General features: G+C 52.9%; 2 protein-coding genes across 2 annotated transcripts; one reads left to right on the plus strand and one right to left on the minus strand.

Annotated features, from left to right (window-relative positions):
• Nucleotides 1-1,265: 1,265 nt before the first annotated feature.
• On the minus strand, nucleotides 1,266-4,893 carry LOC135888279 (antigen-presenting glycoprotein CD1d-like). The gene is made up of 6 exons (XM_065416086.1): nucleotides 4,776-4,893; nucleotides 4,278-4,556; nucleotides 2,606-2,887; nucleotides 1,980-2,276; nucleotides 1,385-1,484; nucleotides 1,266-1,305 (listed from the first exon to the last, which is right to left on the minus strand). The coding sequence occupies exons 1-6, from the start codon at nucleotides 4,891-4,893 to the stop codon at nucleotides 1,266-1,268; spliced, it is 1,116 nt and encodes a 371-aa protein (XP_065272158.1).
• A 5,609-nt stretch (nucleotides 4,894-10,502) lies between these two features.
• Nucleotides 10,503-14,569, plus strand: LOC135888122 (HLA class II histocompatibility antigen, DQ beta 2 chain-like). Its single transcript, XM_065415928.1, has 5 exons — nucleotides 10,503-10,521; nucleotides 10,589-10,722; nucleotides 11,665-11,827; nucleotides 12,007-12,117; nucleotides 14,487-14,569. Exons 1-5 carry the CDS (start codon nucleotides 10,503-10,505, stop codon nucleotides 14,567-14,569), a joined length of 510 nt encoding a protein of 169 aa, XP_065272000.1.
• Nucleotides 14,570-24,931: the final 10,362 nt, after the last annotated feature.

Consider the following 24,931-nt stretch of genomic DNA (forward strand, 5'->3'; position numbering starts at 1 on the left):
CGTGGGCTGAGAGATGGGCAGGAAGTTCCTCAGTCACTAGAAAACTGGATTTGAGCCTGAAGGGGAAGCTAACGTACATTGTGGTGAATCAAAATTCTAGTGAAACCCTCCAGTGCCACTGGGTCATGGCCCCACTGGGGACTCATTTCCTGGGGCTGCCGGCCCCATCCCGGAGCCATTCACCTTTCTTATTCCTCAGGCAGACGAGCAATCCCAGGACCATGAAGACCAACCCCAGCACGGAGCCCCCGACCGCAGCCACCATCTTGCCCTGGCAGAGTCAGTCTGTACTTCTGTGAAAACAAGAGCACAGGTGGTTCGGGCTCAGCCCAGCTTCTCCTTCCCTTTGTCACGTCCTCGCTCTCTGCCCCCGGGGTGGGGATGGGGATCTGACCCAGGCCCATCCCCTGAGGGGACTCCACAGAGATAGGGGTGCCCTGTGGGCTGAGGGGTTGCCCCACACTCAGAGGCTCTTACCCCAGTGCACGGTGAGGGGGCCCCGCAGGCTGATGTGCGCCACCTGGCAGGTGTAGACGTCCCAGCGCCGGGGGGTCATCGCCAGTATCACCAGGATCTGGAAGGTCCAGTCTCTGTTGTGGAGCAGCTCCATGGACACCACCCCGGCCGTCTGCTCCTGCCTGTTCTCGAACCACTTGATTTCAATCCCTGAGCGGTAAAACCCCGTCACGGGGTCCCTCACACCCAGATCTGAAGGGTCCCTGCCCCCAGGAGCTCTCAGCCCAGCCCAGCCAGAAACTTGGAGCGGCCTCCCCGGTGCCCCATGGGCCAGAGTGTTGTCAGGGCTCCGTGTGGGTAGCTGGCCCTATGTCCCACGGGGAACCCACTTGCTTCCCGGGCACCCCAGCTCCGCCTGGATGCCCTGCCAGGGCCCTCCTGGTTCCCATGCGCCCCCACCCACGCCCACCCCCTTTGTGTACGTAGCTGTGTCTGACCCCTGCACCCAGACCCTGGCTCCTACAGCCCCCGGTGGGGTCCACTGGGCAGCCCCTTCCTGAAGGGTTTATTGAATGGAAGAGGCTCCCTGCGGATCCTGGACCCCAGCGATTCCACAGTGCCCCAAGTGTCCAACGTGCCCCCAACGTCCCAGAGGGAGGAGAATCCCACCCCCCATCCCGGGCCCCGATCTCTCAGGGCCCCGATCCAGTCCTGGGGCCCTGAGCTCTGGAGTCGGGCACAGATCCAGCCCCAAGGTCCGTGTCCCCAGGAGAGGGGCCGATCCCCACGCCCGGGCCGGTGATGCCCCCTCAGGGACTGGACTCCCCTGGTCCAACATCCTGGTAGCCCCTGGAAGGAGAGAGCAGAGGGGATGGGTTATGGGGTGTAACGGTCCCCCACCCCCACCCCAGAGAGGGAGAGGACTCACCTGTGTCTGCTCCGCCACAGCACCACGGCCACGGCGGCTATGGCCACAACCCCCAGGGTGATGCCCACGACCAGGCCGGGGCCCCAGGGCCTGCTCTGCTCTGTAAAACAGGGGTGCCGTGCTGGGAACGGGGACAGGAGTGTGGGCCCTGTTCCATCAGCCTCCCCCGCAGCCCCCTTCTGCTCTCCCCACCCCCGACCCACTGCCTGCAGCCCCCCACCCTGACCCTGTTCCTTCAACATCCCCCGCAGTCTGCTCCCCTCTGTCTCATCCCCTCCAGACCCCTTCCCATCTCCCCAACCCCCCGACCCTCCCCAGCCCAGCCCCATTGTCTCCCCTGCCCCACTCCACACAGCTCTCTCTACCCTGTCCCATTCAGGCTCCCCTCAGCCCCTACCCTGCTCCCCCCATGCCAGTCGGATCCCCTTCAGTTCCTCCACCCTGCTTCCCCCGGTCCATCCCCACACCCGCCGAAACCCTCGACCTCCCTCCGCCCCAATCCCACTGTCTGGACCCATCCCTGTCTCACTGAGGACGTGCAGGAAAAGCCCCCAGAGACCACGACCCCCCCCCCCCCCCCGGGACGTGCACCTACCCCAGGGGATCAGCAGGCTCCGGCCCCCCAGGCTGCTGTGCTGCACCCGGCAGGCGTAGCTGTGCCCGGCGCCCGGCCCCACGGCCAGGGAGCTGCGCAGCTGGTAGGTCAGGTCCGCGTTGGGCAGGATCCCGCTGGAGTTCAGCCACCAGCCCGGCCCCACCTCCTCCCCGTCCTGCAGCCAGGCCACGCGGACGGGCCGGGGGTAGAAACCGGTGACCCGGCAAACCAGCAGTACCGGCGCGGGGATCCTGGCTGGGGGAGGCGCTCGGGCAAACACCACGGCGACCGGCCGCTCTGAGACAGGAGGAGAGAGACGGGGCAGGGGAGAGGGGACGGTTCAGCCTGAGCCTCAGGGACTCACTAGCCAAGCCCAGCTCCATTCCCCGGGGTCAGGCGTTGGCCCCGCTGTCCTGGCCAGATCCTGCAGTTACCGTTGGTGACTGAATCCCTCTTCACTTCCTGTCCTAAACTGCTGTGCAGTGCGGCCATGAAATGGCTACTGTGCTGCACCCCAGATATAGCTGCATTTGTACACCAGGCAAGGGGGCCCTGTATAACGAGCCCCCTGCCCCAACCCAGAGGTGGCTGCATCTCCGCGAGCGGGGAGTGGTGTCCAGCCTCACCTTGCCTCTCCAGAGACTCTTTCCCATGCTGGACAAAGCTCTTGATCTGATTGGCACACGTCATTCTCAGGAGAAACTGAAGCGTGATGGCCACAACCTGGTTGTAGTTAAGGATCTCCTCGGCTTTGAGAGTCAGTTTATCCCCCCGGCGAGCGACCCATTTGCCGCTGTCCGTGTCAAAGCTGACAAAGTCCTCGCCGTTCATCCCAGCATCACAGAATCGCCTCGAGGTGCCATTGGGGTGGAGCTCGCAGCCCTCGGTGAACTGGATAACAAAGGGGTCTGGAACAGGAAGGGCAGGGGGTCACCGGAACGGGGGGAGAGGGCAGAAAGAGGGAGACGGGGAGGGGGAGGAAATAAAGGCATAATGTCAGGTGCAATGAGGACGTTTGGCCACAAGATGGTGGTGGGATCGTGGGGAGACCCTGGCTCGAGGTCAGGGTACGTTGCAGGTTCTGTTTAAAGCTGATTTTTCAGTGTTCTAACGTCCACATGCATACTCGGATTGGCTCGACAATCGCTGTGAGACATCCAGGCCTGAGGTGCAAACTTGGGGTCACTTTATCAGGGGGATCCGGAGATAGAGACCCCGTCCCAAATAAATGCTTAATTATTTAGAACGTTATTTGTGATGCTCTAGAGAAAACTGTGGCCCTGAGCCTCAATACACTTACACCCCTGGGCTCCCCTGAGCTCGGCTCTGCACCGGTAGCAAGGACACGTTTGGCTTCCCAAGGTTACAAAAGTCCCCAGGCCTTGGTTCTGTCTGTGGAGCGGGACGCCGGGCAGTGGCACCTCTGCGCACAGACAGTTCACACCTCTGCGAGGGATTCTTTCCTAAGCAGCGACTCAGGGTGTGACACACCGAGTCACACACTCGCTCAGCGGGAGAGGCTGCAACCTCGGAGCCCCGGGAGGACCCATCCAAGCCCTGTCACCGAGCGGTGCCTGCGGCTGTGAGCTGTGATCACACAGCCGGCTGTCACTCTGTCGTGAAACGCACCTGCCCAGGCAGATTGCCCTGAAACTAGCTCTGCCCCAGCAAGGTGCAGGGGAGACGTTGTGGGGCAAATTTGGGGGCAGGTGGTTAAGGGGTTCCTGAGAGAAAGTCTCGCCCAAGGACCTGCTTTTAGTGCTCCAGCATCAGACACCCAGCGCAGACCCTGGGCTGAGCCGCTGAGCAGAGCCGTGCTGGGTTCTGTCGCATGCCCTGGGGCAGCGCTCGCTGGGAGGGTGGGGGAGGCATTAGCTCAGCTCTGCATTTCCTGCCCATGTGTCAGTTTTCATGGTTCAGGCAGCACAGGTGGCACCTTGAGCAGCCTCCCCCCTCCTTTCCACTTCCCCCTCCTTCGACAAAGGCCTTGGGTAGGGCACATGGTCGTGAAAGACCATGAGCCTAGGGTCGGGGCTGGGACATGGGGCCTTTCCCCTCTAGGGCGCACAGGCTACAATCCGGCCCCAGAGTGGGGGACTGGCTCAGTGGGGTGGAGAATGGGATGCGGGGCCTTTCCCCTCTAGGGGACGCTGGCTCCATTCAGCCTAAGGGCCAGGGACTGGCTGTGTTGCCCCCGATCCACCCTGTCAGGACACACTCAGTTGCTGCTGTGAGCGTGTCAGTTCTCAGCTCCCCAGTGGGTGCGGGAAGGGACCCCTCAGACTGCACCATACTCACAGCCCTCTCCTTCATCCTCAACCAGATCGTTCACCATACGGATGAAGTTGGACAGATTGTTATAGATCAACTTCTCCAGGTCCTGCCACTGCTTCAGGGTCAGGCCCTGCTGGGCCCAGGGCTGCAGGAAGCGGATCTCGCAGGTGCTGCAGTCCAGGGAGTGGGTCTCCAGGTCGCCCAGCAGGGCCGTCCCCTCCATGTCCGTGGAGCTGGCGTTGTGGAAGATGATGGTTTGGAGCAGCCGGAGGGTGAGAGACCCTGTGGGGACAGGAGGGGAGGCTGTGGGGAGGGGAGAGAAAACATATGGAGAATAAAGCAGGTGGGGAGAGAGATTAATGAGTTTGTCTCCTTAACGCTCCCTGCTGACCCCTAAGCCGCCTCCCCCCTCCTCCTACACCCCCGGCAAGGATCACTAGCCCAGCGTGGTGCTGCCCCATCCTGGCATTACATCACCCCCCCCCCCCCAGTAGCAAAAAAGTCAGGGGGGTCCCCACTTACCGTCCAGAGCCCCCCATGCCCAGGGCAGGAGCAGCAGAGGGAGCAGCATCCCGGCAGGGGAAAACGGGCTTAGGCAGACGTCAGGGCAGCGGGACGAGGGGCCCAGAGCTGCACACATGTGCTCTTGGTTCCTCCCAGGGCGCGAACCTCTCTGCCAACTTCTCCCTTTGTCTGTGTCTGCTCAGCTCTGTCCCCGCAGCTGCCAGCCCCGAGCCAATGAGGGCAGAGTGAGTCGGGGAGCGGGGGCAGTGCGGGAGGGGATCCCCGGCAGCAAGAGCAGAACCAGGGCCTGTCCCGACTCCCAGTGTGTGTGACACGCCCCCTCCATCTCCTTCAGCCTGGGGTACCGCTGCTCCCAGCACAGCTCCTAGCGCCGCCCTGGGGCCATGGGGAGCCCTGACTGCCCGGGCAGAGCCCCCTGCTGCCCCCCACCCCGCCCCCTGCAGCACAGCCCCTAGCGCCGCCCTGGGGCCATGGGGAGCCCTGACTGCCCGGGCAGAGCCCCCTGCTGCCCCCCACCCCGCCCCCTGCAGCACAGCCCCTAGCGCCGCCCTGGGGCAATGGGGAGCCCTGACTGCCCAGGGAGAGCCCCCTGCTGCCCCCCGCCCTGCTCCCTGAAGCACAGCCCCTAGCGCCGCCCTGGGGCCATGGGGAGCCCTGACTGCCCGGGGAGAGCCCCCCCGCTCAGGCCAGATTCACCCACAGACAAACCAGGCAGGGACCTAGGCCCCGAATTGGTGGGGGGTGGCCCCAAAATTACAGGTCAGCGTCCCCCTCCTCACCCTGCCCAGGGGCTCCGCCTGCCCCCAGCTGCCCCCTCTGACCTGGCACCGCACCCCAAACCTGGCCTGGTGCAGTGTGTGTGGGGGGGGAGACTTGGGGGGGTGGAAAGCAAACCTGCCCAACCCCCACCCCGCAGCGGGGTCCTGTCCCGTGGGGCTGGGCCTGGCCCCCCCCGCAGGGGCTGCACCTGAGTGACGGGGGGAGATGGGGGAGAAGGGGGACGAGACAGAACAGAAGGGAGGGCAGAGCCCCCCCCCACTGCCCCCTCATCCCTGTGTCCCAATGGCCCCTCCCCCTCCCTATAGCCCCTCCCCCTCCTTGCCCCTCCCTCTCCCAATAGCCCGTTCCCCTCCTTGCTCCTCCCTCTCCCAATAGCCCCGCCCCCTCCCTATAGCCCCTTCCCTCCTAACAGCCCCTCCCCCTCCATCCCAATAGCTCCCCCCTCTCCCTGTCTGCATTCCTATTAGCCACACTCCTGCTCCCTAGCCCCTCCCACTCTGTGGCCCCGCCTCCTTATTCTCCTCCCCGGCCCCTGCCGCTCCCAGGCTCCGCCCTCTCCATCAATAGCTCGGGCGGGACCGCCAATCAGAAGGAGGCGTCGTGTTTGAGCGTCACTAGTTGCTGGGCTGACTCAGCCGCGGCGGCCCTAGCGAGAACTCGCGGAGATAAAAAAGGGCGGGAAACGGGCGGGGAAGTGTCGCGAGGCGCCAACGGCCGCTGAGAGCGCGAGCGGGGGGAGGGGGCGGGACCAACTGTCACCTGAGGGGCAGGAGCCAAATGTCACCTGAAGGGGGAGGGGCATGAGCCCACTATCAGCTGAGGGGGCGGGGCCAACTGTCACTTGGAGTCCGGGCTCTGAGCACCCCCTGTTCTAACCCCTAGACCCCACTCCCTTCCCAGAGCAAGGGAGAGAACCCAGGAGTCCGGGCTCCCAGCCCCCACTCCCTTCCCAGAGCAGGGGAGAGAACCCAGGAGTCCGGGCTCCCAGCCCCTCACCCCCCCCCACTCAAACGTTCTCAACCCCACTCTTCCGCTAGCCGTGGGGCAGAGAACCCAGGAGTCCAGATCCCTGTGCCATTGCTCAGTTAGGGTCTGGGCAGAGCCTGGCATAACAAGAGCGCTGATCTGGGCTGCACCTGGCACCACAGGGGCCCCGATATTTTGCAGGGGATCTGTGTAGCACCCCGGGGCCCCTCCATTTGCTATGGCTGCAGTTTCTGTGGCTCGGGGCTCTGTCTGCACTTGAGCTCCTGGCGAGAAACAGGAAATTCAGCAACGTTCACGGCCACAGCTTTTGCAAAGGCAGCAGCAGACGGGGTGGGGGGTGATTTACAATCAGCGACAGAAGTGTCGGAGTTGGGGCCATGTGCGACGCACAAACAACTGACCACGGTTTCCGTCCCATGAGCCGGAGGCGATCTCCAGGCACTCAGCTTGCAGAGCCAAAAATACTTCTAGCCCTCACGAGAGCAAAGAAATTTCTCCAAACCGGGGCGGGTGGGACCCACGCCTGAGTCTGCAGAGAGCTTGAGCTGGTCACTCTGAGAGGGGGGAGCTTCCCCGACTGTGATCCAGGCAGTGATGGGGGTGGGCTGGCTCTGGGGGGCTATAACCTGCTAGAGTTAGGGAGAGAACCCAGGAATCCGAGCTACCACCCTCCTCTGCTCTAACCACTAGATCCCACTCCCCTCCCCGTGTATGTGCAGCACAAAGCACATGGCTTCCTTCTGAAAATGTAACTCTCACCGGCTCGAGCTGCAATCCTAAGACCTGGGAAAGTTTTAGTGCCCTCGTGTGGGCACCCTCATTCTGCCCCCATCCACCCCAATGAGCCAGTCCCCCTGCTCTGGGGCCAGATTGTAGCCTGTGCACCCTAGAGGGGAAAGGCTCCATGTTGCAGCCCCTGACCGTAGGCTCATGGTCTTTCATGTCCATGTGCCCGACCAAAGGTCTTTGTCAGAGGAGGGGGAAGGCTGCTCATGGTGCCACCTGACCTGTCCTACCTGAACGTTGAAAACTGACCCCTCTAGGAAGCATGAAACACCCAACACAAGAATGGGATACGCAGGAAATGCAGAGCTAAGATAATGCCTCCCCCACTGTTAGAGGAAAGGACAGAAAGGCAAAGAAATGTATGTGGGTGTGACGGGTTGAATCACAGACACCCCCCCCGGGAGCTGCCAACTGATGTGCCAAGACTACTTCTGCTCCTGCTTTCCCTGTCAGCTCGGGACCCCAGCACCCTGACTTGCTGAGCCAGACACGCCCGTCTGCTCCGACACAGACCCAGGGTGTGAATTACTTGCCCCAAAGCTGCAGACTTAACTGAAAGCAGCTTACAGAAGTGTTCTTGTCTTTAACACTCAGATGCCCAACTCCCAATAGGGTCCAAACCCCAAATAAATCTGTTTTACCCTGTATAAAGCTTATACAAGGTAAATTCATAAATTGTCCGCCCTCTATAACACTGATAGAGAGATATGCAGAACTGTTTGCCCACCCAGGTATTAATACATACTCTGGGTTAATTAATAAGTAAAAAGTGATTTTGTTAAATACAGAAAGTAGGATTTAAGTGGTTTCAAGTAGTAACAGACAGAACAAAGTAAGTCACCAAGCAAAATAAAATAAAATGCGCAAATCTATGTCTAATCAAACTGAATACAGATAATCTCACCCTCAGAGATGCTTCAGTAAGTTTTTTCCTCAGACTGGACACCTTCCAGGCCTGGGCACAATCCTTTCCCCTGGTACAGCTCTTGTTCCAGCTCAGGTGGTAGCTAGGGGATTCCTCATTATGGCTCCTCTCTTTGTTCTGTTCCACCCATTTATATATCTTTTGCATAAGGCGGGAATCCTTTGTCCCTCTCTGGGTTCCCACCCCTCCTTCTCAATGGAAAGATACCAGCTTAAAGATGGATTCCAGTTCAGGTGACATGATCACATGTCACTGTAAGACTTCAAGCCTTCATTCCTCCCAGCCTGAGTCACAGGAAGGCCTGCCTGCAAACAGAGTCATCCACAGTCAATTGTCCTGGTTGATGGGAGCCATCAAGATTCCAAACCACCATTAATGGCCCACACTTTGCATAATTACAATAGGCTCTCAGAGTTATATTTCATATTTCTGGTTTCAGATACACAAGTGATACATTTATACAAATAGGACGACCACACTCAGTAGATTATAAGCTTTGTAATGATACCTTACAAGAGACCTTTTGCATGAAGCATATTCCAGTTACATTATATTCACTCATTAGCATATATCTATAAAATCATAGAGAGTGCAACGTCACAGTGGGATAAGGCGAGAGATTCCTATGCTTCCTGTTTCCTTAGATCCCTATCCAGCATCTGTCATCCGGTAGGTTTGATCTTCCCATGAAGGGTCCCTCCCACCTTGACTAACAAGGAGGCAGTCGTGATAAGGTGAAAAACAAATGAAGTGTATTGAGGGATTGGTGCACCCAATGGGGCAAAGAAAAGGAGGGAGTAAACAGTCAAATTATGCAATACGGTGATTCCCCCAAATTACCCCCATAAACAGGACAGCAGCTGAAGGTGGAGGATGGTAAGTGGGACGTGACTGGCTGGCCTTCTCTTCTCCTTGCAGGTGATGGCAGAGTAGAAACAGAGCTGTGGAAGGAAAACCCGAGCCCCCTTCTACCACTAGGATGGGGAGGTGAGTGCAAGTCAGACCCTCACTGTCACTCAGATGGACAGCACCTGAGCAGGAAACCCCAGAGAAGGAGCAGAAAACCCCTTCTGGGAAACCCTGTGGAAAAGGGGGTAAAAACCAGTTCCATCCAGAAGTTGTTTACCCCTTCTGAGGAGAAATAAAAGGCGGGAACACTGTGATCAGCTGGATCACATGGGCACAAACTCCATTTGAAAATCAACATGGGATCCTGAAATTATACAAAACATACAAAATGGACATAACCCAACAATCACCCTCCCAGCCAGCGCTGCCCCAGGGGATGGGACAGAACCCAGCACGCCTCCTCAGCTGCTCAGCCCAGGGTCTGCGCTGGGTGTCTGATGCTGGAGCACTAAAAGCAGGTCCTCGGGGGAGACTTTCTCTCAGAAACCCCTTACCCACCTGCCCTGCCCCCAAATTTGCACCACAAAGGCTCTCCTGCACCTTGCTGGGGGAGAGCTAGTTTCACGGCAATCTGCCTGGGCAGGTGCATTTCACGACAGAGTGACAGCCGGCCGTGTGATCACAGCTCACAGCCGCAGGCACCGCTCGGTGACAGGGCTTGGACAGATGCTCCTGGGGCTCAGAGAGGTTGCAGCCTCTCCCGCTCTCCCGTGTTACTCCGTGTGTCACGCCCTGAGCCCCCTGACGAAGTGATCCCAAGTTTGCACCACAAATTCTGCCTCAGGCCCCGATGTCTCGCAGCAGTTTTCGAGCCAATCGGATTTTGCATGTGGCTCTTAGAGCACAAATCAGCTTTAAACAGTAACTGGAACCTGTCCTGCACTTCATCCGGGGCTGCCCCTCAACCCCACTGCCATCTGGTGACCGAACATCCTCATTGCACCTAACATCTCTCTATTTCCGCCCTAGCCCCGGTGACCTCCAGACGGTCTGTCCTCATCCCCCCTGACCTTCCTCTTCCAGACCCCTTCGTTACCCAGGTCTCCTGAAAACAACTTGTGTCAATAAGACAAAGAGCTTTGTCTGCTACGGGAAAGAGTCACTGGAGAAGCAACACTACTCCCCACTCTCTCATATGTAGCTCCCTCTGGGATGGGGTAGGAGGCTATTTATAGAGGGATCTCTTGCCTGGTGTACAAATGCAGTCATATCTGGGGTGGAGCGATTTCATGGCCGCACTGCACAGCAGTTTAGGACACGAAGTGAAGGGGATTCCCTCACCACTGGTAACTGCAGGATCTGGCCAGGACAGCGGGGCCAACGCCTGACCCCGGGGAATGGAGCTGGGCTTGGCTAGTGAGTCCCTGAGGCTCAGGCTGAACCATCCCCTCTCCCCCGCCCCGTCTCTCTCCTCCTGTCTCAGAGCGGCCGGTCGCCGTGGTGTTTGCCGGAGCGCCTCCCCCAGCCGGGACCCCCGCGCCGTTACTGCTGGTTTGCCGGGTCACCGGTTTCTACCCCCGGCCCGTCTGCGTGGCCTGGCTGCAGGACGGGGAGGAGGTGGGGCCGGGCGGGCGGCTGAACTCCAGCGGGATCCTGCCCAACGCGGACCTGACCTACCAGCTGCGCAGCTCCCTGGCCGTGGGGCCGGGCGCCGGGCACAGCTACGCCTGCCGGGTGCAGCACAGCAGCCTGGGGGGCCGGAGCCTGCTGATCCCCTGGGGTAGGTGCACGTCCCGGGGGGGGGGGCGGTGTCGTGGTCTCTGGGGGCTTTTCCTGCACGTCCCGAGTGGGACGGGGGTGGGTCCAGCTAGGCAGTGGGATTGGGGCGGAGGGAGGTCGAGGGTGTCAGTGGGTGTGTGGGGACGGACTGGGAGAAGCAGGGTGGCGGAACTGAGGGGGACAGGACTGGGACGGGGGAGCAGGGGGAGACTGCGGGGGAGATCTGGGGTAGGGCAAGGCTGAGGGCAGTGGGGTCGGGGTGCGGGGAGCAGCGGGGACTGCAGCCGATGTTGAGGGAACAGGGTCAGGGTGGGCAGCACCGAGCACAAGGGGGTCTTGGGCATGACCGGGCTCCTCAGCCCTGCGGTAACACAGCGATAATAACAGTCCTGGCTGGGGAGGGGAAGTGGATTTGAGCAGGGGGGCTGGGAGCCAGGGCTCTGACCTGCCCGGTTTCCTCTTTTAAATAAATAAATAAATGGAGATATCCTATCTCCTAGAACTGACCTTGAAAGGTCATCGAGTCCAGCCCCTGCCTTCACTAGCAGGACCAAGTACTGATTTTGCCCCAGATCCCTAAGTGGCCCCCTCAAGGATTGAGCTCACAACCCTGGGTCTAGCAGGCCAATGCTCAAACCACTGAGCTATCCCTCCCCCCAGTCCTGCTTTGTGATCAGACAGAGGGTGGGGGTGGGACATAGTGACAGGTGGGGTCAGAGGGGTGGGAGCAGACCCTGGTCCCAAGACGGGGTTTTAATCAAGTGGTTCTTGAACAGGCAGGAACAGACGGCCGGGGTGGTGTCCACAGAGCTGCTCCACAACGGAGACTGGACCTTCCAGATCCTGGTGATACTGGCGATGACCCCCCGTCGCAGGGACGTCTACACCTGCCAGGTGGAGCACATCAGCCTGCGGGGCCCCCTCATCGTGCACTGGGATAAGAGCCCCTGAGTGTGGGGCAAGGCCTGAGCCCGCAGGGGCACCCCTAGCTCTGTGGAGCCCCCTCAGGGGATGGGCCTGAGTCAGATCCCCATCCCCACCCCAGGGGCAGAGAGCGGGGACGTGACAAAGGGAAGGAGAAGCTGGGCTGAGCCCGGACCACCCGTGCTCTTGTTTTCACAGAAGCACAGACTGACTCTCCCAGGCGCAAGATGGTGGCTGGCGTCGGGGGCTCCGTGCTGGGGTTGGTCTTCATGGGCCTGGGATTGCTCGTCTGCCTGAGGAATAAGAAAGGTGAATGGCTCAGGGATGGGGCCGGCAGCCCCAGGAAATGAGTCCCCAGTGGGGCCATAACCCAGTGGCACTGGAGGGTTTCACTAGAATTTTGATTCACCACAATTTACGTTAGCTTCCCCTTCAGGCTCAAATTCAGTTTTGTAGTGACCGAGGAACTTCCTGCCCATCTCTCAGCCCACGTCCAGGAAGTGCGGAGCCAATCCCAGCCCCTGGCTTCCCATACATCTGAGTCAGACCGTTCAAACTCTGAGCTACAGCTGTGGCCTCCTGGCCTCCCCTCCACTTCTCCTCTCCTGGAACCTCAGGTTGTTACAGACACAGCTGAAGTGTTCGCAAATCAGTCAGTTCCTCTCTAGTCATGAAACAAATACACTTCCCCTTTGAAAAATATGGAGACCAAACTCACTTGAGAAACGCACCAGAAACTGATGAACTCTTGACCCTGAATTTTGAGACTTATTTATTGTACCCTCTAAGCTGCTTCCCTTTTTGCTAAACGTGAGAAACAACGTGCAATAACTTGTAGGTCAAACACCTGAGTGGATGATGCTGATACCAGAGAAATTCCCCAGACTCCATTTTGTATCCCTGGCTTCCATTTTAATTAAGCAAGAGTCAGGCCCTCATTTGAAGCTGCAGATCCCATAGCACTAAAAAATCGAATTGGCGGGAAAACCAAAGTAGGGGAAAGGTCAGCAGATCATAACTCTGAGGTAAACAACGGCTGCAGGCTAAAATTAGAACGGACCGTTTGGAATGTGGGCAGTTGTCGTGCAAGAAAGTCCTGACAGGTCGGTATAAAAGCCCGTGTGTCAGCAGACAGCCAAGGGGTAGGTGGAGAGCGAGTGGACGGTGAGGAGAAGGAGAGAAAAGCAGAGAGAAGCTTCCCTGAGCGGTCCATGCATCCGACAGCCGAATGGAGAGCTGACGGAGCAGCAGGAGAGTGTCCTGTCCTGTCCAGCAGCAGAGGGAGAAGACACAGAAACCCAAGGAGAACACAGCAGAGGCGAGAGCGAGCGCAGGAGAAACAAGCGGCAAGGGAGTCAATTGGCCATAGCTCCCTCCAAGACAATGGGGCCAGATCTCTGCTGGGATCAGTCGGCCGTAGCACTTCTGCCTTCAATGGAACGGATTTCCAGAAGCTCAGTACCTGGCCCCACTGAGCTCAGTGCAGGCGCGGCCGCTTGACACCGGCTGGGATCTGGCCCAGAGGTTTTCCCTTAGCTTATTTTAAAACGGTTCTATCCAGTCAAACATTTCTGGAGCACAAGAGCTTGTGATAAAATGTTATTTCAAAATGTTTTAAATAAAGCATTTTTAATGAAAACTCTGTCCCGGGAAATGTTATTTCCATTCAGAAATAGCTTTCAACGAAAAAATATCTTTGTGAACTAGTCTTGTTGACAAAAACGGTATCATTTTAAAAAGGAAAATACGTTGGGGGGAAATGTTTCTCTTTAGCAAAAATATTTTCAGAAAAAAATCATTATGGAAAATGATGTGTTTTCCTGTGGACAAAAAGTGTGTGTGTGTATTTGCGTATATGTGTGTGTGTGTTTACATCTATATATAATAGCTGACACAGTATGCTCCACCCCAGTGCTAGCTGCATTTATGGAACATATTTTCTTTTCCTTACATAAATATCAATGTTATTGAAAAACATATCTGCACTCGTAAATATATCTATGTCTTGTGACTGTATGACACACCTTGCTAAGAGGAAAGTTCTAGCAGAAAGAAAGGGGTGAGTTTCTTCAGGTGTCTGACATTTTCCCAGTGCAAATGTGTTTGTTTTGAAAACACTGTAGGTCTAGACTCGGTGTAGGAGGAGAGATTAAAACAGAGAAGAGGAGTTGATGGAAGGCTAGAAAATAAGGCTGTTCACCCCGTCTCAAACTACACGAGAAAGGGATGTTGGGTGGAATTTAAAGCACTCCCAGTTCAGAAGTTCAGAAAACAAATTTTCCATCAATATTTTAACACTTGTTTTTCTCCTGAAAAAGGTGAGAAATTGGAAATTTGGGTGGAAAGTAAAATTCTAGGAGGTTAGACCCCCCCCCCCCCCCGAGCCAGCCCACTCCCATCACTGCCTGGATCACACATGGGGCAGCCCCCCCCTCTCAGAGCAATTGTCTCAGGCTCTCTGCAGACTCAGGCATGGGTCCCACCAGCCCCTGGTTAGAGAGATTTCTTTGCACCTGTGAGAGCTAGAAGCATTTTTGGCTCTGCAAGCTGAGCGCCTGGAGATCGACTCCAGCTCATGGGACGGAAACCGTGGTCAGTTATTTGTGCGTCGCACGTGCCCCCAACTCCGACACTTCTGTAGCTGATTATAACTCACCCCTGGTCCCCCCTCCCCCCAGCCCCACCTGCTGCCACCTTTGCAAAAGCTGCGGCCGTGCAAGATGCTGAATTTCCTGTTTCTCACCACGACGTGCAGGGGTGAACGTGAAGACAGAGCCGCGAGCAACTCGGCATGTTTCAGCCCACCACAGAAACTGCAGAAAGTACCAGTAACAAATGGACCCCCCACCCCCACTACTATAACCTACTATAGAACCCAGGAGTCCTGACTCCCAGCCCTCCCCCCAGCTCCACCTCTCCTCACTCTCTCCCCACAGCGGCAGTGTGACGGTGCTGCCCGTGGGAGCCAGCTGAGGTCACTCAATCAGGGTGAACTGCAAACAAAACGGGGCAGACAAACCCCAAACGCTGGTGGATATTCCAATACTTAGATTTACCAAGCCAGCCCAAAACAGCTTCTGTAGTACCTCACTGGTTACTCAGAATTCCAAATAATGCAGTTCCCTTAAAGTGCCCAGCCTCAGGCCTCCATCCAGACACACACGTTAGATATGATGATGATTTCTGAAAATCTTATCTCATCATATAAGAGAAAAGGTCCTTCCAATCCCAAAGGATCAGCCACACTCCCAGGTCCAATTATAACTTAGATCTTACCCAAAATACACGCTCATAGCCAATTCTTACTAACTAAACTAAAATTTATTAACAGGAAAAGAGAGAGAGTGTTGGTTAAAAGATCAATATACAGACTTGAATTCAATTCTTGAGGTTCAGATATATATCAGAGATGAGTTTGTAGTTGTGAAAAGTCCTTTTAGAAATAGTCCATAGGTTATAGTCCAATGTCCATATTCAGGGTGACTCCAGTCAGTGACTGGGGATCTCAATTCTTATGGCTCAGGGTTTCCCCTTCTTGAAACCCAAAGCAGATCTGAGATAAAACAGGATGGTGTCCCAGGGTTTTTAGACATTTTCCAGAGCCTCTTGGCCTGAGAGAATAAGCTTAATCTTCTGTCTCCCAACTATCCTGGCAATTAGCACAGGGTAATTTATCCATTAAACAGTTCAGATACAGGTTACCACAACCTTCAAAGAGACCTAGAGACAATAATACTATTTCACTCAAGTGTCATCATAAATGTTAATATTCCTGTTTTGATCTTTGAATTAAAGCTATAGCAATAGACAAGACTTGTTTGCTTACATCCCAAGACCTGAGCAAACATCTATCTTTCTACCTCTAACAATGCCGGCTGCATATCAAAGCTCTATTCATTTACAGATCTTCCTAACCAGTCTCTAAAGTTGGGCCATGCGTCAGGTCAGCCTGTGAGTTAATTAACTCTTTCTGGCCCTGTCACCTTTCAATGAGATATTATATTACACTCATAACGTCACACCTCCAACGCAAAATTGGTGCAGGAAGGGATGACACAAACATCGCTGAGTGCATCCCAAGAGCTCCCCATCCTTGGTTCTGTTTTACTACAGCTAGTACTGGGTTAGAAGCCGTATCAGTGTATAACACAAACGGTTTATCCAAGTCATGTTCAATAACATGATTTAATCTCTTTATAAACTCAAGGTAAAACTTGGTTAGAACAATAGTGGATTGGATCTGCTCTTGCAGCATGGTTCCTGTATGTCTCACGTGGTCTTGCCAAGAGCTAAAGAAAATAGCTACTTCATCCATACAAGCTCTGGCAAACGTTTGTAACCCAATTACCCTTAAGTCAATGTAGATGTTAATGTTGTCCACAGTGTAGGAATCTTGGCATTTGGCCGTGAAAGCAATGTGGTAGTGTGCCTCAGATTCTCTTCTTATACAGCACATCAGGTCTGAACGTCTTTTCTCCTGTGAAAAGTTCCAATACTGTTTACAGGCATTAACAGTGCAACATTAGCATTACAAGCCCTTCTAACATAAAGTGTGTTCTTATGTATTACTTTTAACATATTTAAGAGATTTTCCAAAAGATTAGGCCCATTGTACATTTTTACAGTTTTTGGTAATAGCAACACATTAGTTACAAAAACCACCATTAGCAATAACAACAAATGTATAGCGAGTGTCCATTTATAATTATTGTTGTCATGTCACACCTTTGGCCCAATACCATTGGGGTTTTGGCATTTTAGGGTTAACCTGTGGCTTCCCTTTGCAAAATTAAATTCTCTCTTTCCTCCTTGTCCTGCAGGATCAAACCCTGATTTCTCTTGCTTAACAGAATTCACTGGGTGATTGGCTGTGCTCTCTGTGCTAACAGCTATTAGCAAGTCTTTCTTCCCCCAGTCAGTCAGGTAATTTGCATCAACACAGACACTAGCTTTTAGATTCTCAGCTGCTACCAATTTTAAGGCTGGACTCTGTCTTAAAGAGATACCATCCATTTTTACTAGCATGTTAGATGCCAGGTTCTGTTGTCCTTTCATTACCAACCTCGGCTTCCACATGGAATCAGATGTTAAGTCCACTGAGAAACTACATATCCAAAAAACAGGAGTACTTGTGGCACCTTAGAGACTAACAAATTTATTAGAGCATAAGCTTTCGTGGGCTACAACCCACTTCTTCGGATGCATAAGTGGGTTGTAGCCCACGAAAGCTTATGCTCTAATAAATTTGTTAGTCTCTAAGGTGCCACAAGTACTCCTGTTCTTTTTGCGGATACAGACTAACACGGCTGCTACTCTGATACATATCCAAAGTGTCTAGAGATGAGAGCGTACCTGCCATCCCCTGCATTCTCGAGAGATTAACTACACAGCTGTTCTGCTCTGCCCACTGAGCTACCCAGTCTTCCCTCTGAACCCGAGACACAGACTGTTCAGTCACAGAATCTACATGGAGATATTCCTGTTCCAACACCATTGTCTTCCCAACAAGCTGGCCAAACACAGCCACTTGGTCATAGGGCTGTTTGAATTCCTTAACAGCTTTTACTCCATCTGAGACCTTCTCAGAGCGATCCACACTGGATCTTCCAAAAGGAAAGTCAGTGGATCCATTCACCACAGAACATTTCTGGCTGTTAGGAACTGAAATTTCTTGATTAATTTCAGAGTGGTAGCCGTGTTAGTCTGTATCAGCAAAAAGAGGGAGGAGTACTTGTGGCACCTTAGAGACCAACATAAATTACTCCTCGATCTTTTTTCTTAATTAAATCACTTTCACGCCCTTCAGCTACAGCAAACTGCTTGCACAGATTACCCTGAGGATTCCTTTCCCTAGGAGCTTCTCTAGGCAACAATTCACCCCTCACAGAAATTCTGCCCTTACCCTCTTCACCTAGGGCTTGCTCTAAAGGAACACTTCCCTGAGCAACAACAGACTCTTTCTGGGTCTTATTTACATGCAGGATCACCTTTGGCCCATCAGGCGGATTTCCACACAATCCCCTTTCAGGCAAACTCAGACTCACTAGATAAAAGGTTAGAAACATTCTCCTTCCCTTCGCCACACACAAGCTCATTAATCTTTTCCTTCTTGCTACAAGTTTCCCAACTGTCAGTAGGTAACACAATCAAATCACCTTCATGCTCTCCTTGTGCCCTGACTAGGGTATCACCCTGATCAGACAGAGTTGCTACACCCTTTCCCAGTGACACATTAGCAACAGGCAAAATACAAGCACCAGAATTGTTTGGTCCCTGGGATTTTGCCATGACAGTAACTGGATGCAACCTAGTCACAGTGCCATTCTCCCCAGCAGACACAAACTTGGGACCATTCCTGGGCTTTAGTTGAATCCAGAACCAACTCTGGCATTATTCTCAGCCATCACAGGGTGAAAGGCCCCTTCTGTCTGCTCCACTGACAAAGAAGAGCTGGAGACACCTTCCCCTTTACCAGACACACAGCTTGGGATCTCATTTCCCTTGTCCCAGCACACAGGGCTGTTCACAGACAACTGTTTGGAGACGGGGGTAGCTCCTTGCATAGGCAAGTCAATACCCCTAACAGACACAGGCACATTTCCTTCACTGTCACAATTCTCCACACAGGTAACAGGTAAGGTATAGGGACACTTATCTTCCACTATCCTTGCCTCACAAACTGCTGATTAGACAAAACCATCAGCTCACAAGGCTATCTAGGCTCATTCAAACTTTTCTTATTCTTCTCTCCCTTGTCTGGATCTAATTCCAGATTTACAGATGTTCAGAAACTTCATTCACAGCCAAACAGCTCTTCTGCAAAGACAAACTTTTGGAGAAACCCTCCATAGACACAACCTCAGGATTAATCCACCCTGTGCCTGGTTTATGTTAACATGACTGAACATAGCTTTAATATCATTTCCAATTGTAAGATCCTTAGGGATTGTGTTTTTCACTCCCACAACCATGGTGCCCTCAAATCCCTTCCATCTCAGGTGGATTTTAGCCACAGGCACCCTGACAAAATACTCAGATAAGGCTACAACAATTACACTTTCACTTGGCAAATACTCTTCCTCCCTGACAAGACTTGCTTTAACCAAAGTAACATCTGCTGCGTTGTCCCTCCATGCCATACCCCTCACTCCATTCACTTCTGCACTGCTAATAAACTCTGTATTATTTTCCCCATATTTAGCTGTAATATGAGTTTTAAGGTTAAATTCTTCAGAGACCACAGAAACAGCATTTGCACACAGGGCCCCTGCACTGGGCTGTGTGCGGCTTGCCGTGAGTTTATAACAACAGGATTAGCATTTACTGGGTTTGGGGTTTTATTTTTTACAGTTGGACACTCTGGTTTGATGTGCCCAGGTGTACCACACAAATGACAGACCACTTGTTTCCCCTTGGAGTAGGAGTTTTTCTGCTCCGGGCCCCCATGAGCTCCTTTATAAGAGTCAGGGCCAGTTTTACTTTTAAATCCTTCCCTCCTCTTGAACGGGGGCGAATGGTGATTAGCTTTCCCATGGGATTTCCACCTTCCCGAGCCCTATTTTGGGTATGGGCAGCCGCAATTTCTGCAGCCGGTAGGACTGACTCAGGGTACGTCTATACCCAGCCGCTAGTTCGGCGGCTGGAAATCGAACTTCTGGGTTCGACTTATCGCGTCTTGTCTGGACGAGATAAGTCGAACCTGGAAGTGCTCGCCATCGACTGCGGTACTCCAGCTAGACGAGAGGAGTACCGCGGAGTCGACGGGGGAGCCTGCCTGCCGCGTCTGGACCGAGGTAAGTTCGAACTAAGATACTTCGAACTTCAGCTACGTTATTCACGTAGCTGAAGTTGCGTACCTTAGTTCGAATTGGGGGGTAAGTGTAGACCAAGCCTCAGGGTCCCTATCACACACAGCTGCTCTCACATGGTCAGGCACAATGTCTAAGAATTGTTCCAAAGTTATTAAATCCAGCAGTTTTTCAAAACTCCCATGTGCCTTTGCTCCCATAACCCACGTTTTAACAAAACCCATCAGCTTATGGGCACATTCCACAAAAGTACTATCATTAGACATGCTACATTTCCTAAATTTAACTCTGTAAGAATCAGGAGTAACCTTGAACTGCCTTAACACAGAATCTTTAAACCACTCATAATCCAAGGCTTCCTGTTCCCCCGATTCATTAAATACCTCCCTGGCTTTTCCAGTCAGTCTGGTCAGCAGGACAGGCATTTGCTGATCATCCGGGATCTGGTACAGATTGCAGAGGCATTCAAAGGTAGACAAAAACTCCTCTATATCCTCAGTATCATTGTAAATGGGACACATCCTCCGGTTTTTCTCGTGCTGGTGAGGAAGTGGAGTACCAGGTGGGGATGACTTTCTCCGGTCTTCCATTACTTGGAGCAGAAGTTGGTGAGCCTTCTCCTCTGCAGCCAACAGCTCCATGCGTCCCCTACGAGCCCTTTCTTCTCTCTCATCAGCCTCCTTCTTTCTTTTATCAGCTTCTTTCTCTCTCTCAGCAGCTTCTCTTTCTAACTCCGCGATCTTTTGCTTTTCCAGCAATCGAAGAGCTGCTAGTTTCTGTTCATGCTTCAGTTGCAGTTTATTTGCTGCCTTTTGCATTCGAATGGCTTCTGCAGCTTCTGTAGTATCAGGTAAGGGCTGTGCTCCTGCCTCCTGATCACTGGCCATTAACAGACTTCTCAGTTCTTGATTTGTAGCTTTCTTTCTAAAGCTTATCCCCTTTTCTGAACTCAAATCTTCCAGGGCTTTTTTTTGTCAAGGCTTCATGTGCTCTTTGCTCACCCATTGCAACTGCTCTTTAACCAACCAAACTCTCAATATCAAAATTCAAATTTGGATAGCGTGGGGTTCTGACCCAAAACTTAACTCTCCTGGTTCTGCAAAAAGAACAGGAGTACTTGTGGCACCTTAGAGACTAACAAATTTATTAGAGCATAAGCTTTCGTGGGCTACAACCCACTTCTTCTCCTGGTTCTGTGGATCCTTGTACAACTACGCCACTGTGACAATGGTGCCCGTGGGAGCCAGCTCAATTAGGGTGAACTGCAAACAGAACGGGGCAGACAAATCCCAGAAGCTGGTGGATATTCCAATACTTAGATTTACCAAACCAGCACAAAACAGCTTCTACAGTACCTCACTGGTTACTCAGAAGTCCAAACAACGCAGTTCCCTTAAAGTGCCCAGCCTCAGGCCTCCATCCAGCCACACATGTCAGATATGATGATGATTACTGAAAATCTTATCTCAATATATAAAAGAAAAGGTTCTTCCAACCCCAAAGGATCAGCCACATACCCAGCTCCAATTATAACTTAGATCTTATGCAAAATACACGCTATAGTCAATTCTTATTAACTAAACTAAAATTTATTAAAAAGGAAAAGAGAGAGAGAGTTGGTTAAAAGATCAATATACAGACAGACTTGAATTCAATTCTTGAGGTTCAGACACAGCAGAGATGAGCTTGTAGTTGCCAAAAGTCCTTTTAGAAATAGTCCATAGGCTATAGTCCAATGTCCATATTCAAGGTGACTCCAGTCAATGACTGGGGATCTCAATTCTTATGGCTCAGGGTTTCCCCTTCTTGAAACCCAAAGCAGACCTGAGATAAAACAGGATGGAGCCCCAGGGTTTTTAGACATTTTCCAGAGCCTCTTAGCCTGAGAGAATAAGCTTAATCTTCTGTCTCCCAACCATCCTGGCAATTAGCACAGGGTAATTTATCCATTAAACAGTTCAGATACAGGTTACCACAACCTTCAAAGAGACATAGAGACAATAATACTATTTCACTCAAGTGTCATCATAAATGTTAATATTCCTGTTTTGATCTTTGAGTTAAAGCTATAGCAATAGACAAGACTTGTTTGCTTACATCACAAGACCTGAGAAAACATCTACCCTTCTATCTTTAACAATGCAGGCTGCATTTCAAAGCTTTATTCATTTACATATCTTTCTAACCCATCTCTAAAGTTCAGCCATGGGTCAAGTCAGTCTGTGAGTTAATTAACTCTTTCTGGCCCTGTCACCTTTCAATGGGATATTATATTACACTCATAACATCACATGCAGATAGATCCGGTAGCTTTCCCCATCGGTAGAAATTCACAAGCACCTCTTGTCAAATTTAACACCCAAAGCAGGTCGTGAAACGACCAGGGTCAGTGGACAAAACAACACCCCACAAAAGCCCCTCAACACAACCGCCCCGTCTGCCCCTCCACTCTCAGACCCCTTCCCGAGAGCCCACCTACCACCCGACACCTTCACTCTGAGTCGCTAGGCGCCATCCCTTCTGCGCCCACCCCTGTCCACAACCAGGCTGTCATCTGAGGCCTACGGTTGCCAATCTTCCACCATTGTCCTGGAGTCTCCAGCAATTCAGGGTTAATCTTTAATTAAGGGTTATGTCATGGGATGGAATCTCCAGGAATACGTCCAACCAAAATTGGCCACCCGAGCTGGGGGTGATTGGCGCGGCGGTGGGTGGGAGCGATGGCACATTGGCATGTGTCAGCCAGTGGAGATAAGGTCAGCCAAAAAAACATGACTTCCTGGAGATAAAGGGAGATGGGAGGCGACCCCAAGGGGGGGTGACTGAAATGCAGCTGCTGATGGGGAAGATTTTACCCACCCGCAGCCACACGTACAATTTGGTGGGGTCGTTTCAGACAGATAATGGCTTCAAATTACCCCAAATCCCCATCACAACTACCTGCAACCTGACAGCTCCTCCGAATATCACTAGCCAGCGGTGTGGTGTAGCTATTGGCCAACCATTCAAGGTTGTGGCGCTCAGAACAATGTCTGGTTAGAAATGTCTTGTGACAGAGCCGATGAAAAAGACATGGAAAGTTGACAGGGCCGGATCGCCGACCCAGGGTGGGAATTCACGCCCGTCGGCCCCCCTGGTTTGAGAGCAGAGCAGGGATTTGTGGCCCAGTGTAGGACGCAGCCCTGGCCGGGGAGCTGCTCCTGGGGACCACCACCAAGCCAGGATGCTCCAGGAGATGCCAGCTGCTGCTGTGCTGCCCCCTGCGCCAGGGCAGCCGGGCGGGGCATCAGACCAGATGCCTCAGCTCTAAACACCCCAACTGCCCCAGTCTAAATAAGGGGAATCCTCCTCAGTCACACGCAGTACAGGGGCTAGGAGACACAGATGAATGATTCTAGGGGGCAGTGGGATGCGTGCACACACACACACACACCAGCCAGTCCCTCACACAGTGAATAGCACATGCTCAGACACACACACACACACATACCCATCTGGCCCTCGTCCCCGGCCTCTCGCTGCAGCCATCTCAGAGGCACTGACCACAAAACTTTCCACTGCTCTCTGGGGCTGACGCTTGCGGAGGATGCTGAAGCTGAGCTGAGGTGGCCGCACGGAGCCGCCCAGAGTGTGGGGACCATGGAGCTGCTGCCAGCCCTGAGCCCCGTCCTCTGCATCCTCCTCTTCATCTCCACCTGAGCAGGTACTAATTTAACATGTTCATCCAGCCACCTACCCCATCTCTAGATCCATCTCTGTCTCTCCTTCAGTCCATCTGCCCCATCCCTAGATCCATCTCTGTCTGTCCTTCAGTCCATCTGCCCCACCCCTAGATTCATCTCTGTCTGTCCACCTTGTAGGCCAGAGGGCTAACCTGCTGGCTTGCTTTATTATGTTCTGCCTTTATTTATTGGTTTGCTTGGTATATTTGCCTTGTACATTTGCATTGGATTATGTTATTATGTTTGGCTGTAACGGGACCTACAGGCCTGTATCCTGTATGTTTAGTTTCAGCAAGTGAGCATCTGTATGGTTAAGTGGGCTCATGAGCTTAGGCTCAGATATATGGCCTAACCGATACCCTTTTAGATTTTGGGGAACTAAACATGTTTATCTAAGAAACTCGGGACTTCACGGTAACCACACGGGACACCACAGGAATGTGGAAGTAATGACCAGAAACCAGTTTGGGTAAGAAATAACAGGTTTGAGAATGAGCCGATTGGCATTAACATGTGTGAATACCCTAGTCTATAGAATAAGTGCACCCCAGTATTATATGGGTGAGAACGTTAGATTTGGGCACAGAAGGTTGGGTACTAGAAAGAATATTCAAGATATTGCTGAGATCCTATAGGAGGGCAACCCACCGTGTGCAGCCAGCTTCGTCTTCTTCAGCTTTTGAGTTTCTCCACTGTCTATTCTCAACTTCGCTACTCAGCATCTGACCCTTCAGTTCTATTGCTCACCCTCAGTCTCGAGCATCGTCGGACCCATTTGGCAGGCCAGGGATAGGCTGGTCTGTTGTCTCTTACCACCAGGTGCCCGTGTGAGGGTGCTAATCTAGGAAGCTTTGGTAAAGGCTGAGGAGACAGGTCCCCCCAGAGCTGTGTTATTCCCTTGTGGAGCTTTGGTAGCTTTTTCACTTATTTTAATAAGTCTCTATGGCTCCATTTTCCCCTCAGCCTGCGTGTCCTTGTCATCCGCCTCGAAGGTCCTTACAAGATATTGAACTCACAGCCTAGTCCATCTAGCTCAGTATCCCGTCTCTGACAGTGGCCAGTGCCAAATGCTTCAGAGAGAATGAACAGAACAGGGCAATCATCAAGTGATCCATCCCCTGTCGTCCAGTCCCTGCTTCTGGCAGTCAGAGGTTTAGAGACACCCAGAGCATGGGGTTGCATCCCTGACCATCTTGGCCATTGATGGATCTATCCTCCAGGAACTTATCTCATTCCTTTTTGATCTCAGTTATATTTTTGGCCTTCACAACATCCCCTGGCAATGAGTTTCACAGGTTGACTGTGTGTTGTGTGAAGAAGTACTTCTTTTTGCTTGTTTTAAACCTGCTGCCTGTTAATTTCATTGCGTGACCCCTGGTTCTTGTGTTATGTGAAGTGGTAATTAATACTTCCCTAGTCATTTTCTCCACACCATTCTTTATAGTCCTCTATCATATTCCCCCCCTTACTCATCTCTTTCTGAAGCTGATCAGTCCCAGTGTTTTTAATCTCTCCCCATATGGAAGCTGTTCCATGCCCCTAATCATTTTTGTTGCCTTTTTCCGTACCTTTTCCAGTTCTAATGTATCTTTT

The sequence above is a fragment of the Emys orbicularis genome, chromosome 13 (assembly GCF_028017835.1).
Source record: "Emys orbicularis isolate rEmyOrb1 chromosome 13, rEmyOrb1.hap1, whole genome shotgun sequence".
Lineage (NCBI taxonomy): Eukaryota > Metazoa > Chordata > Testudines > Emydidae > Emys > Emys orbicularis.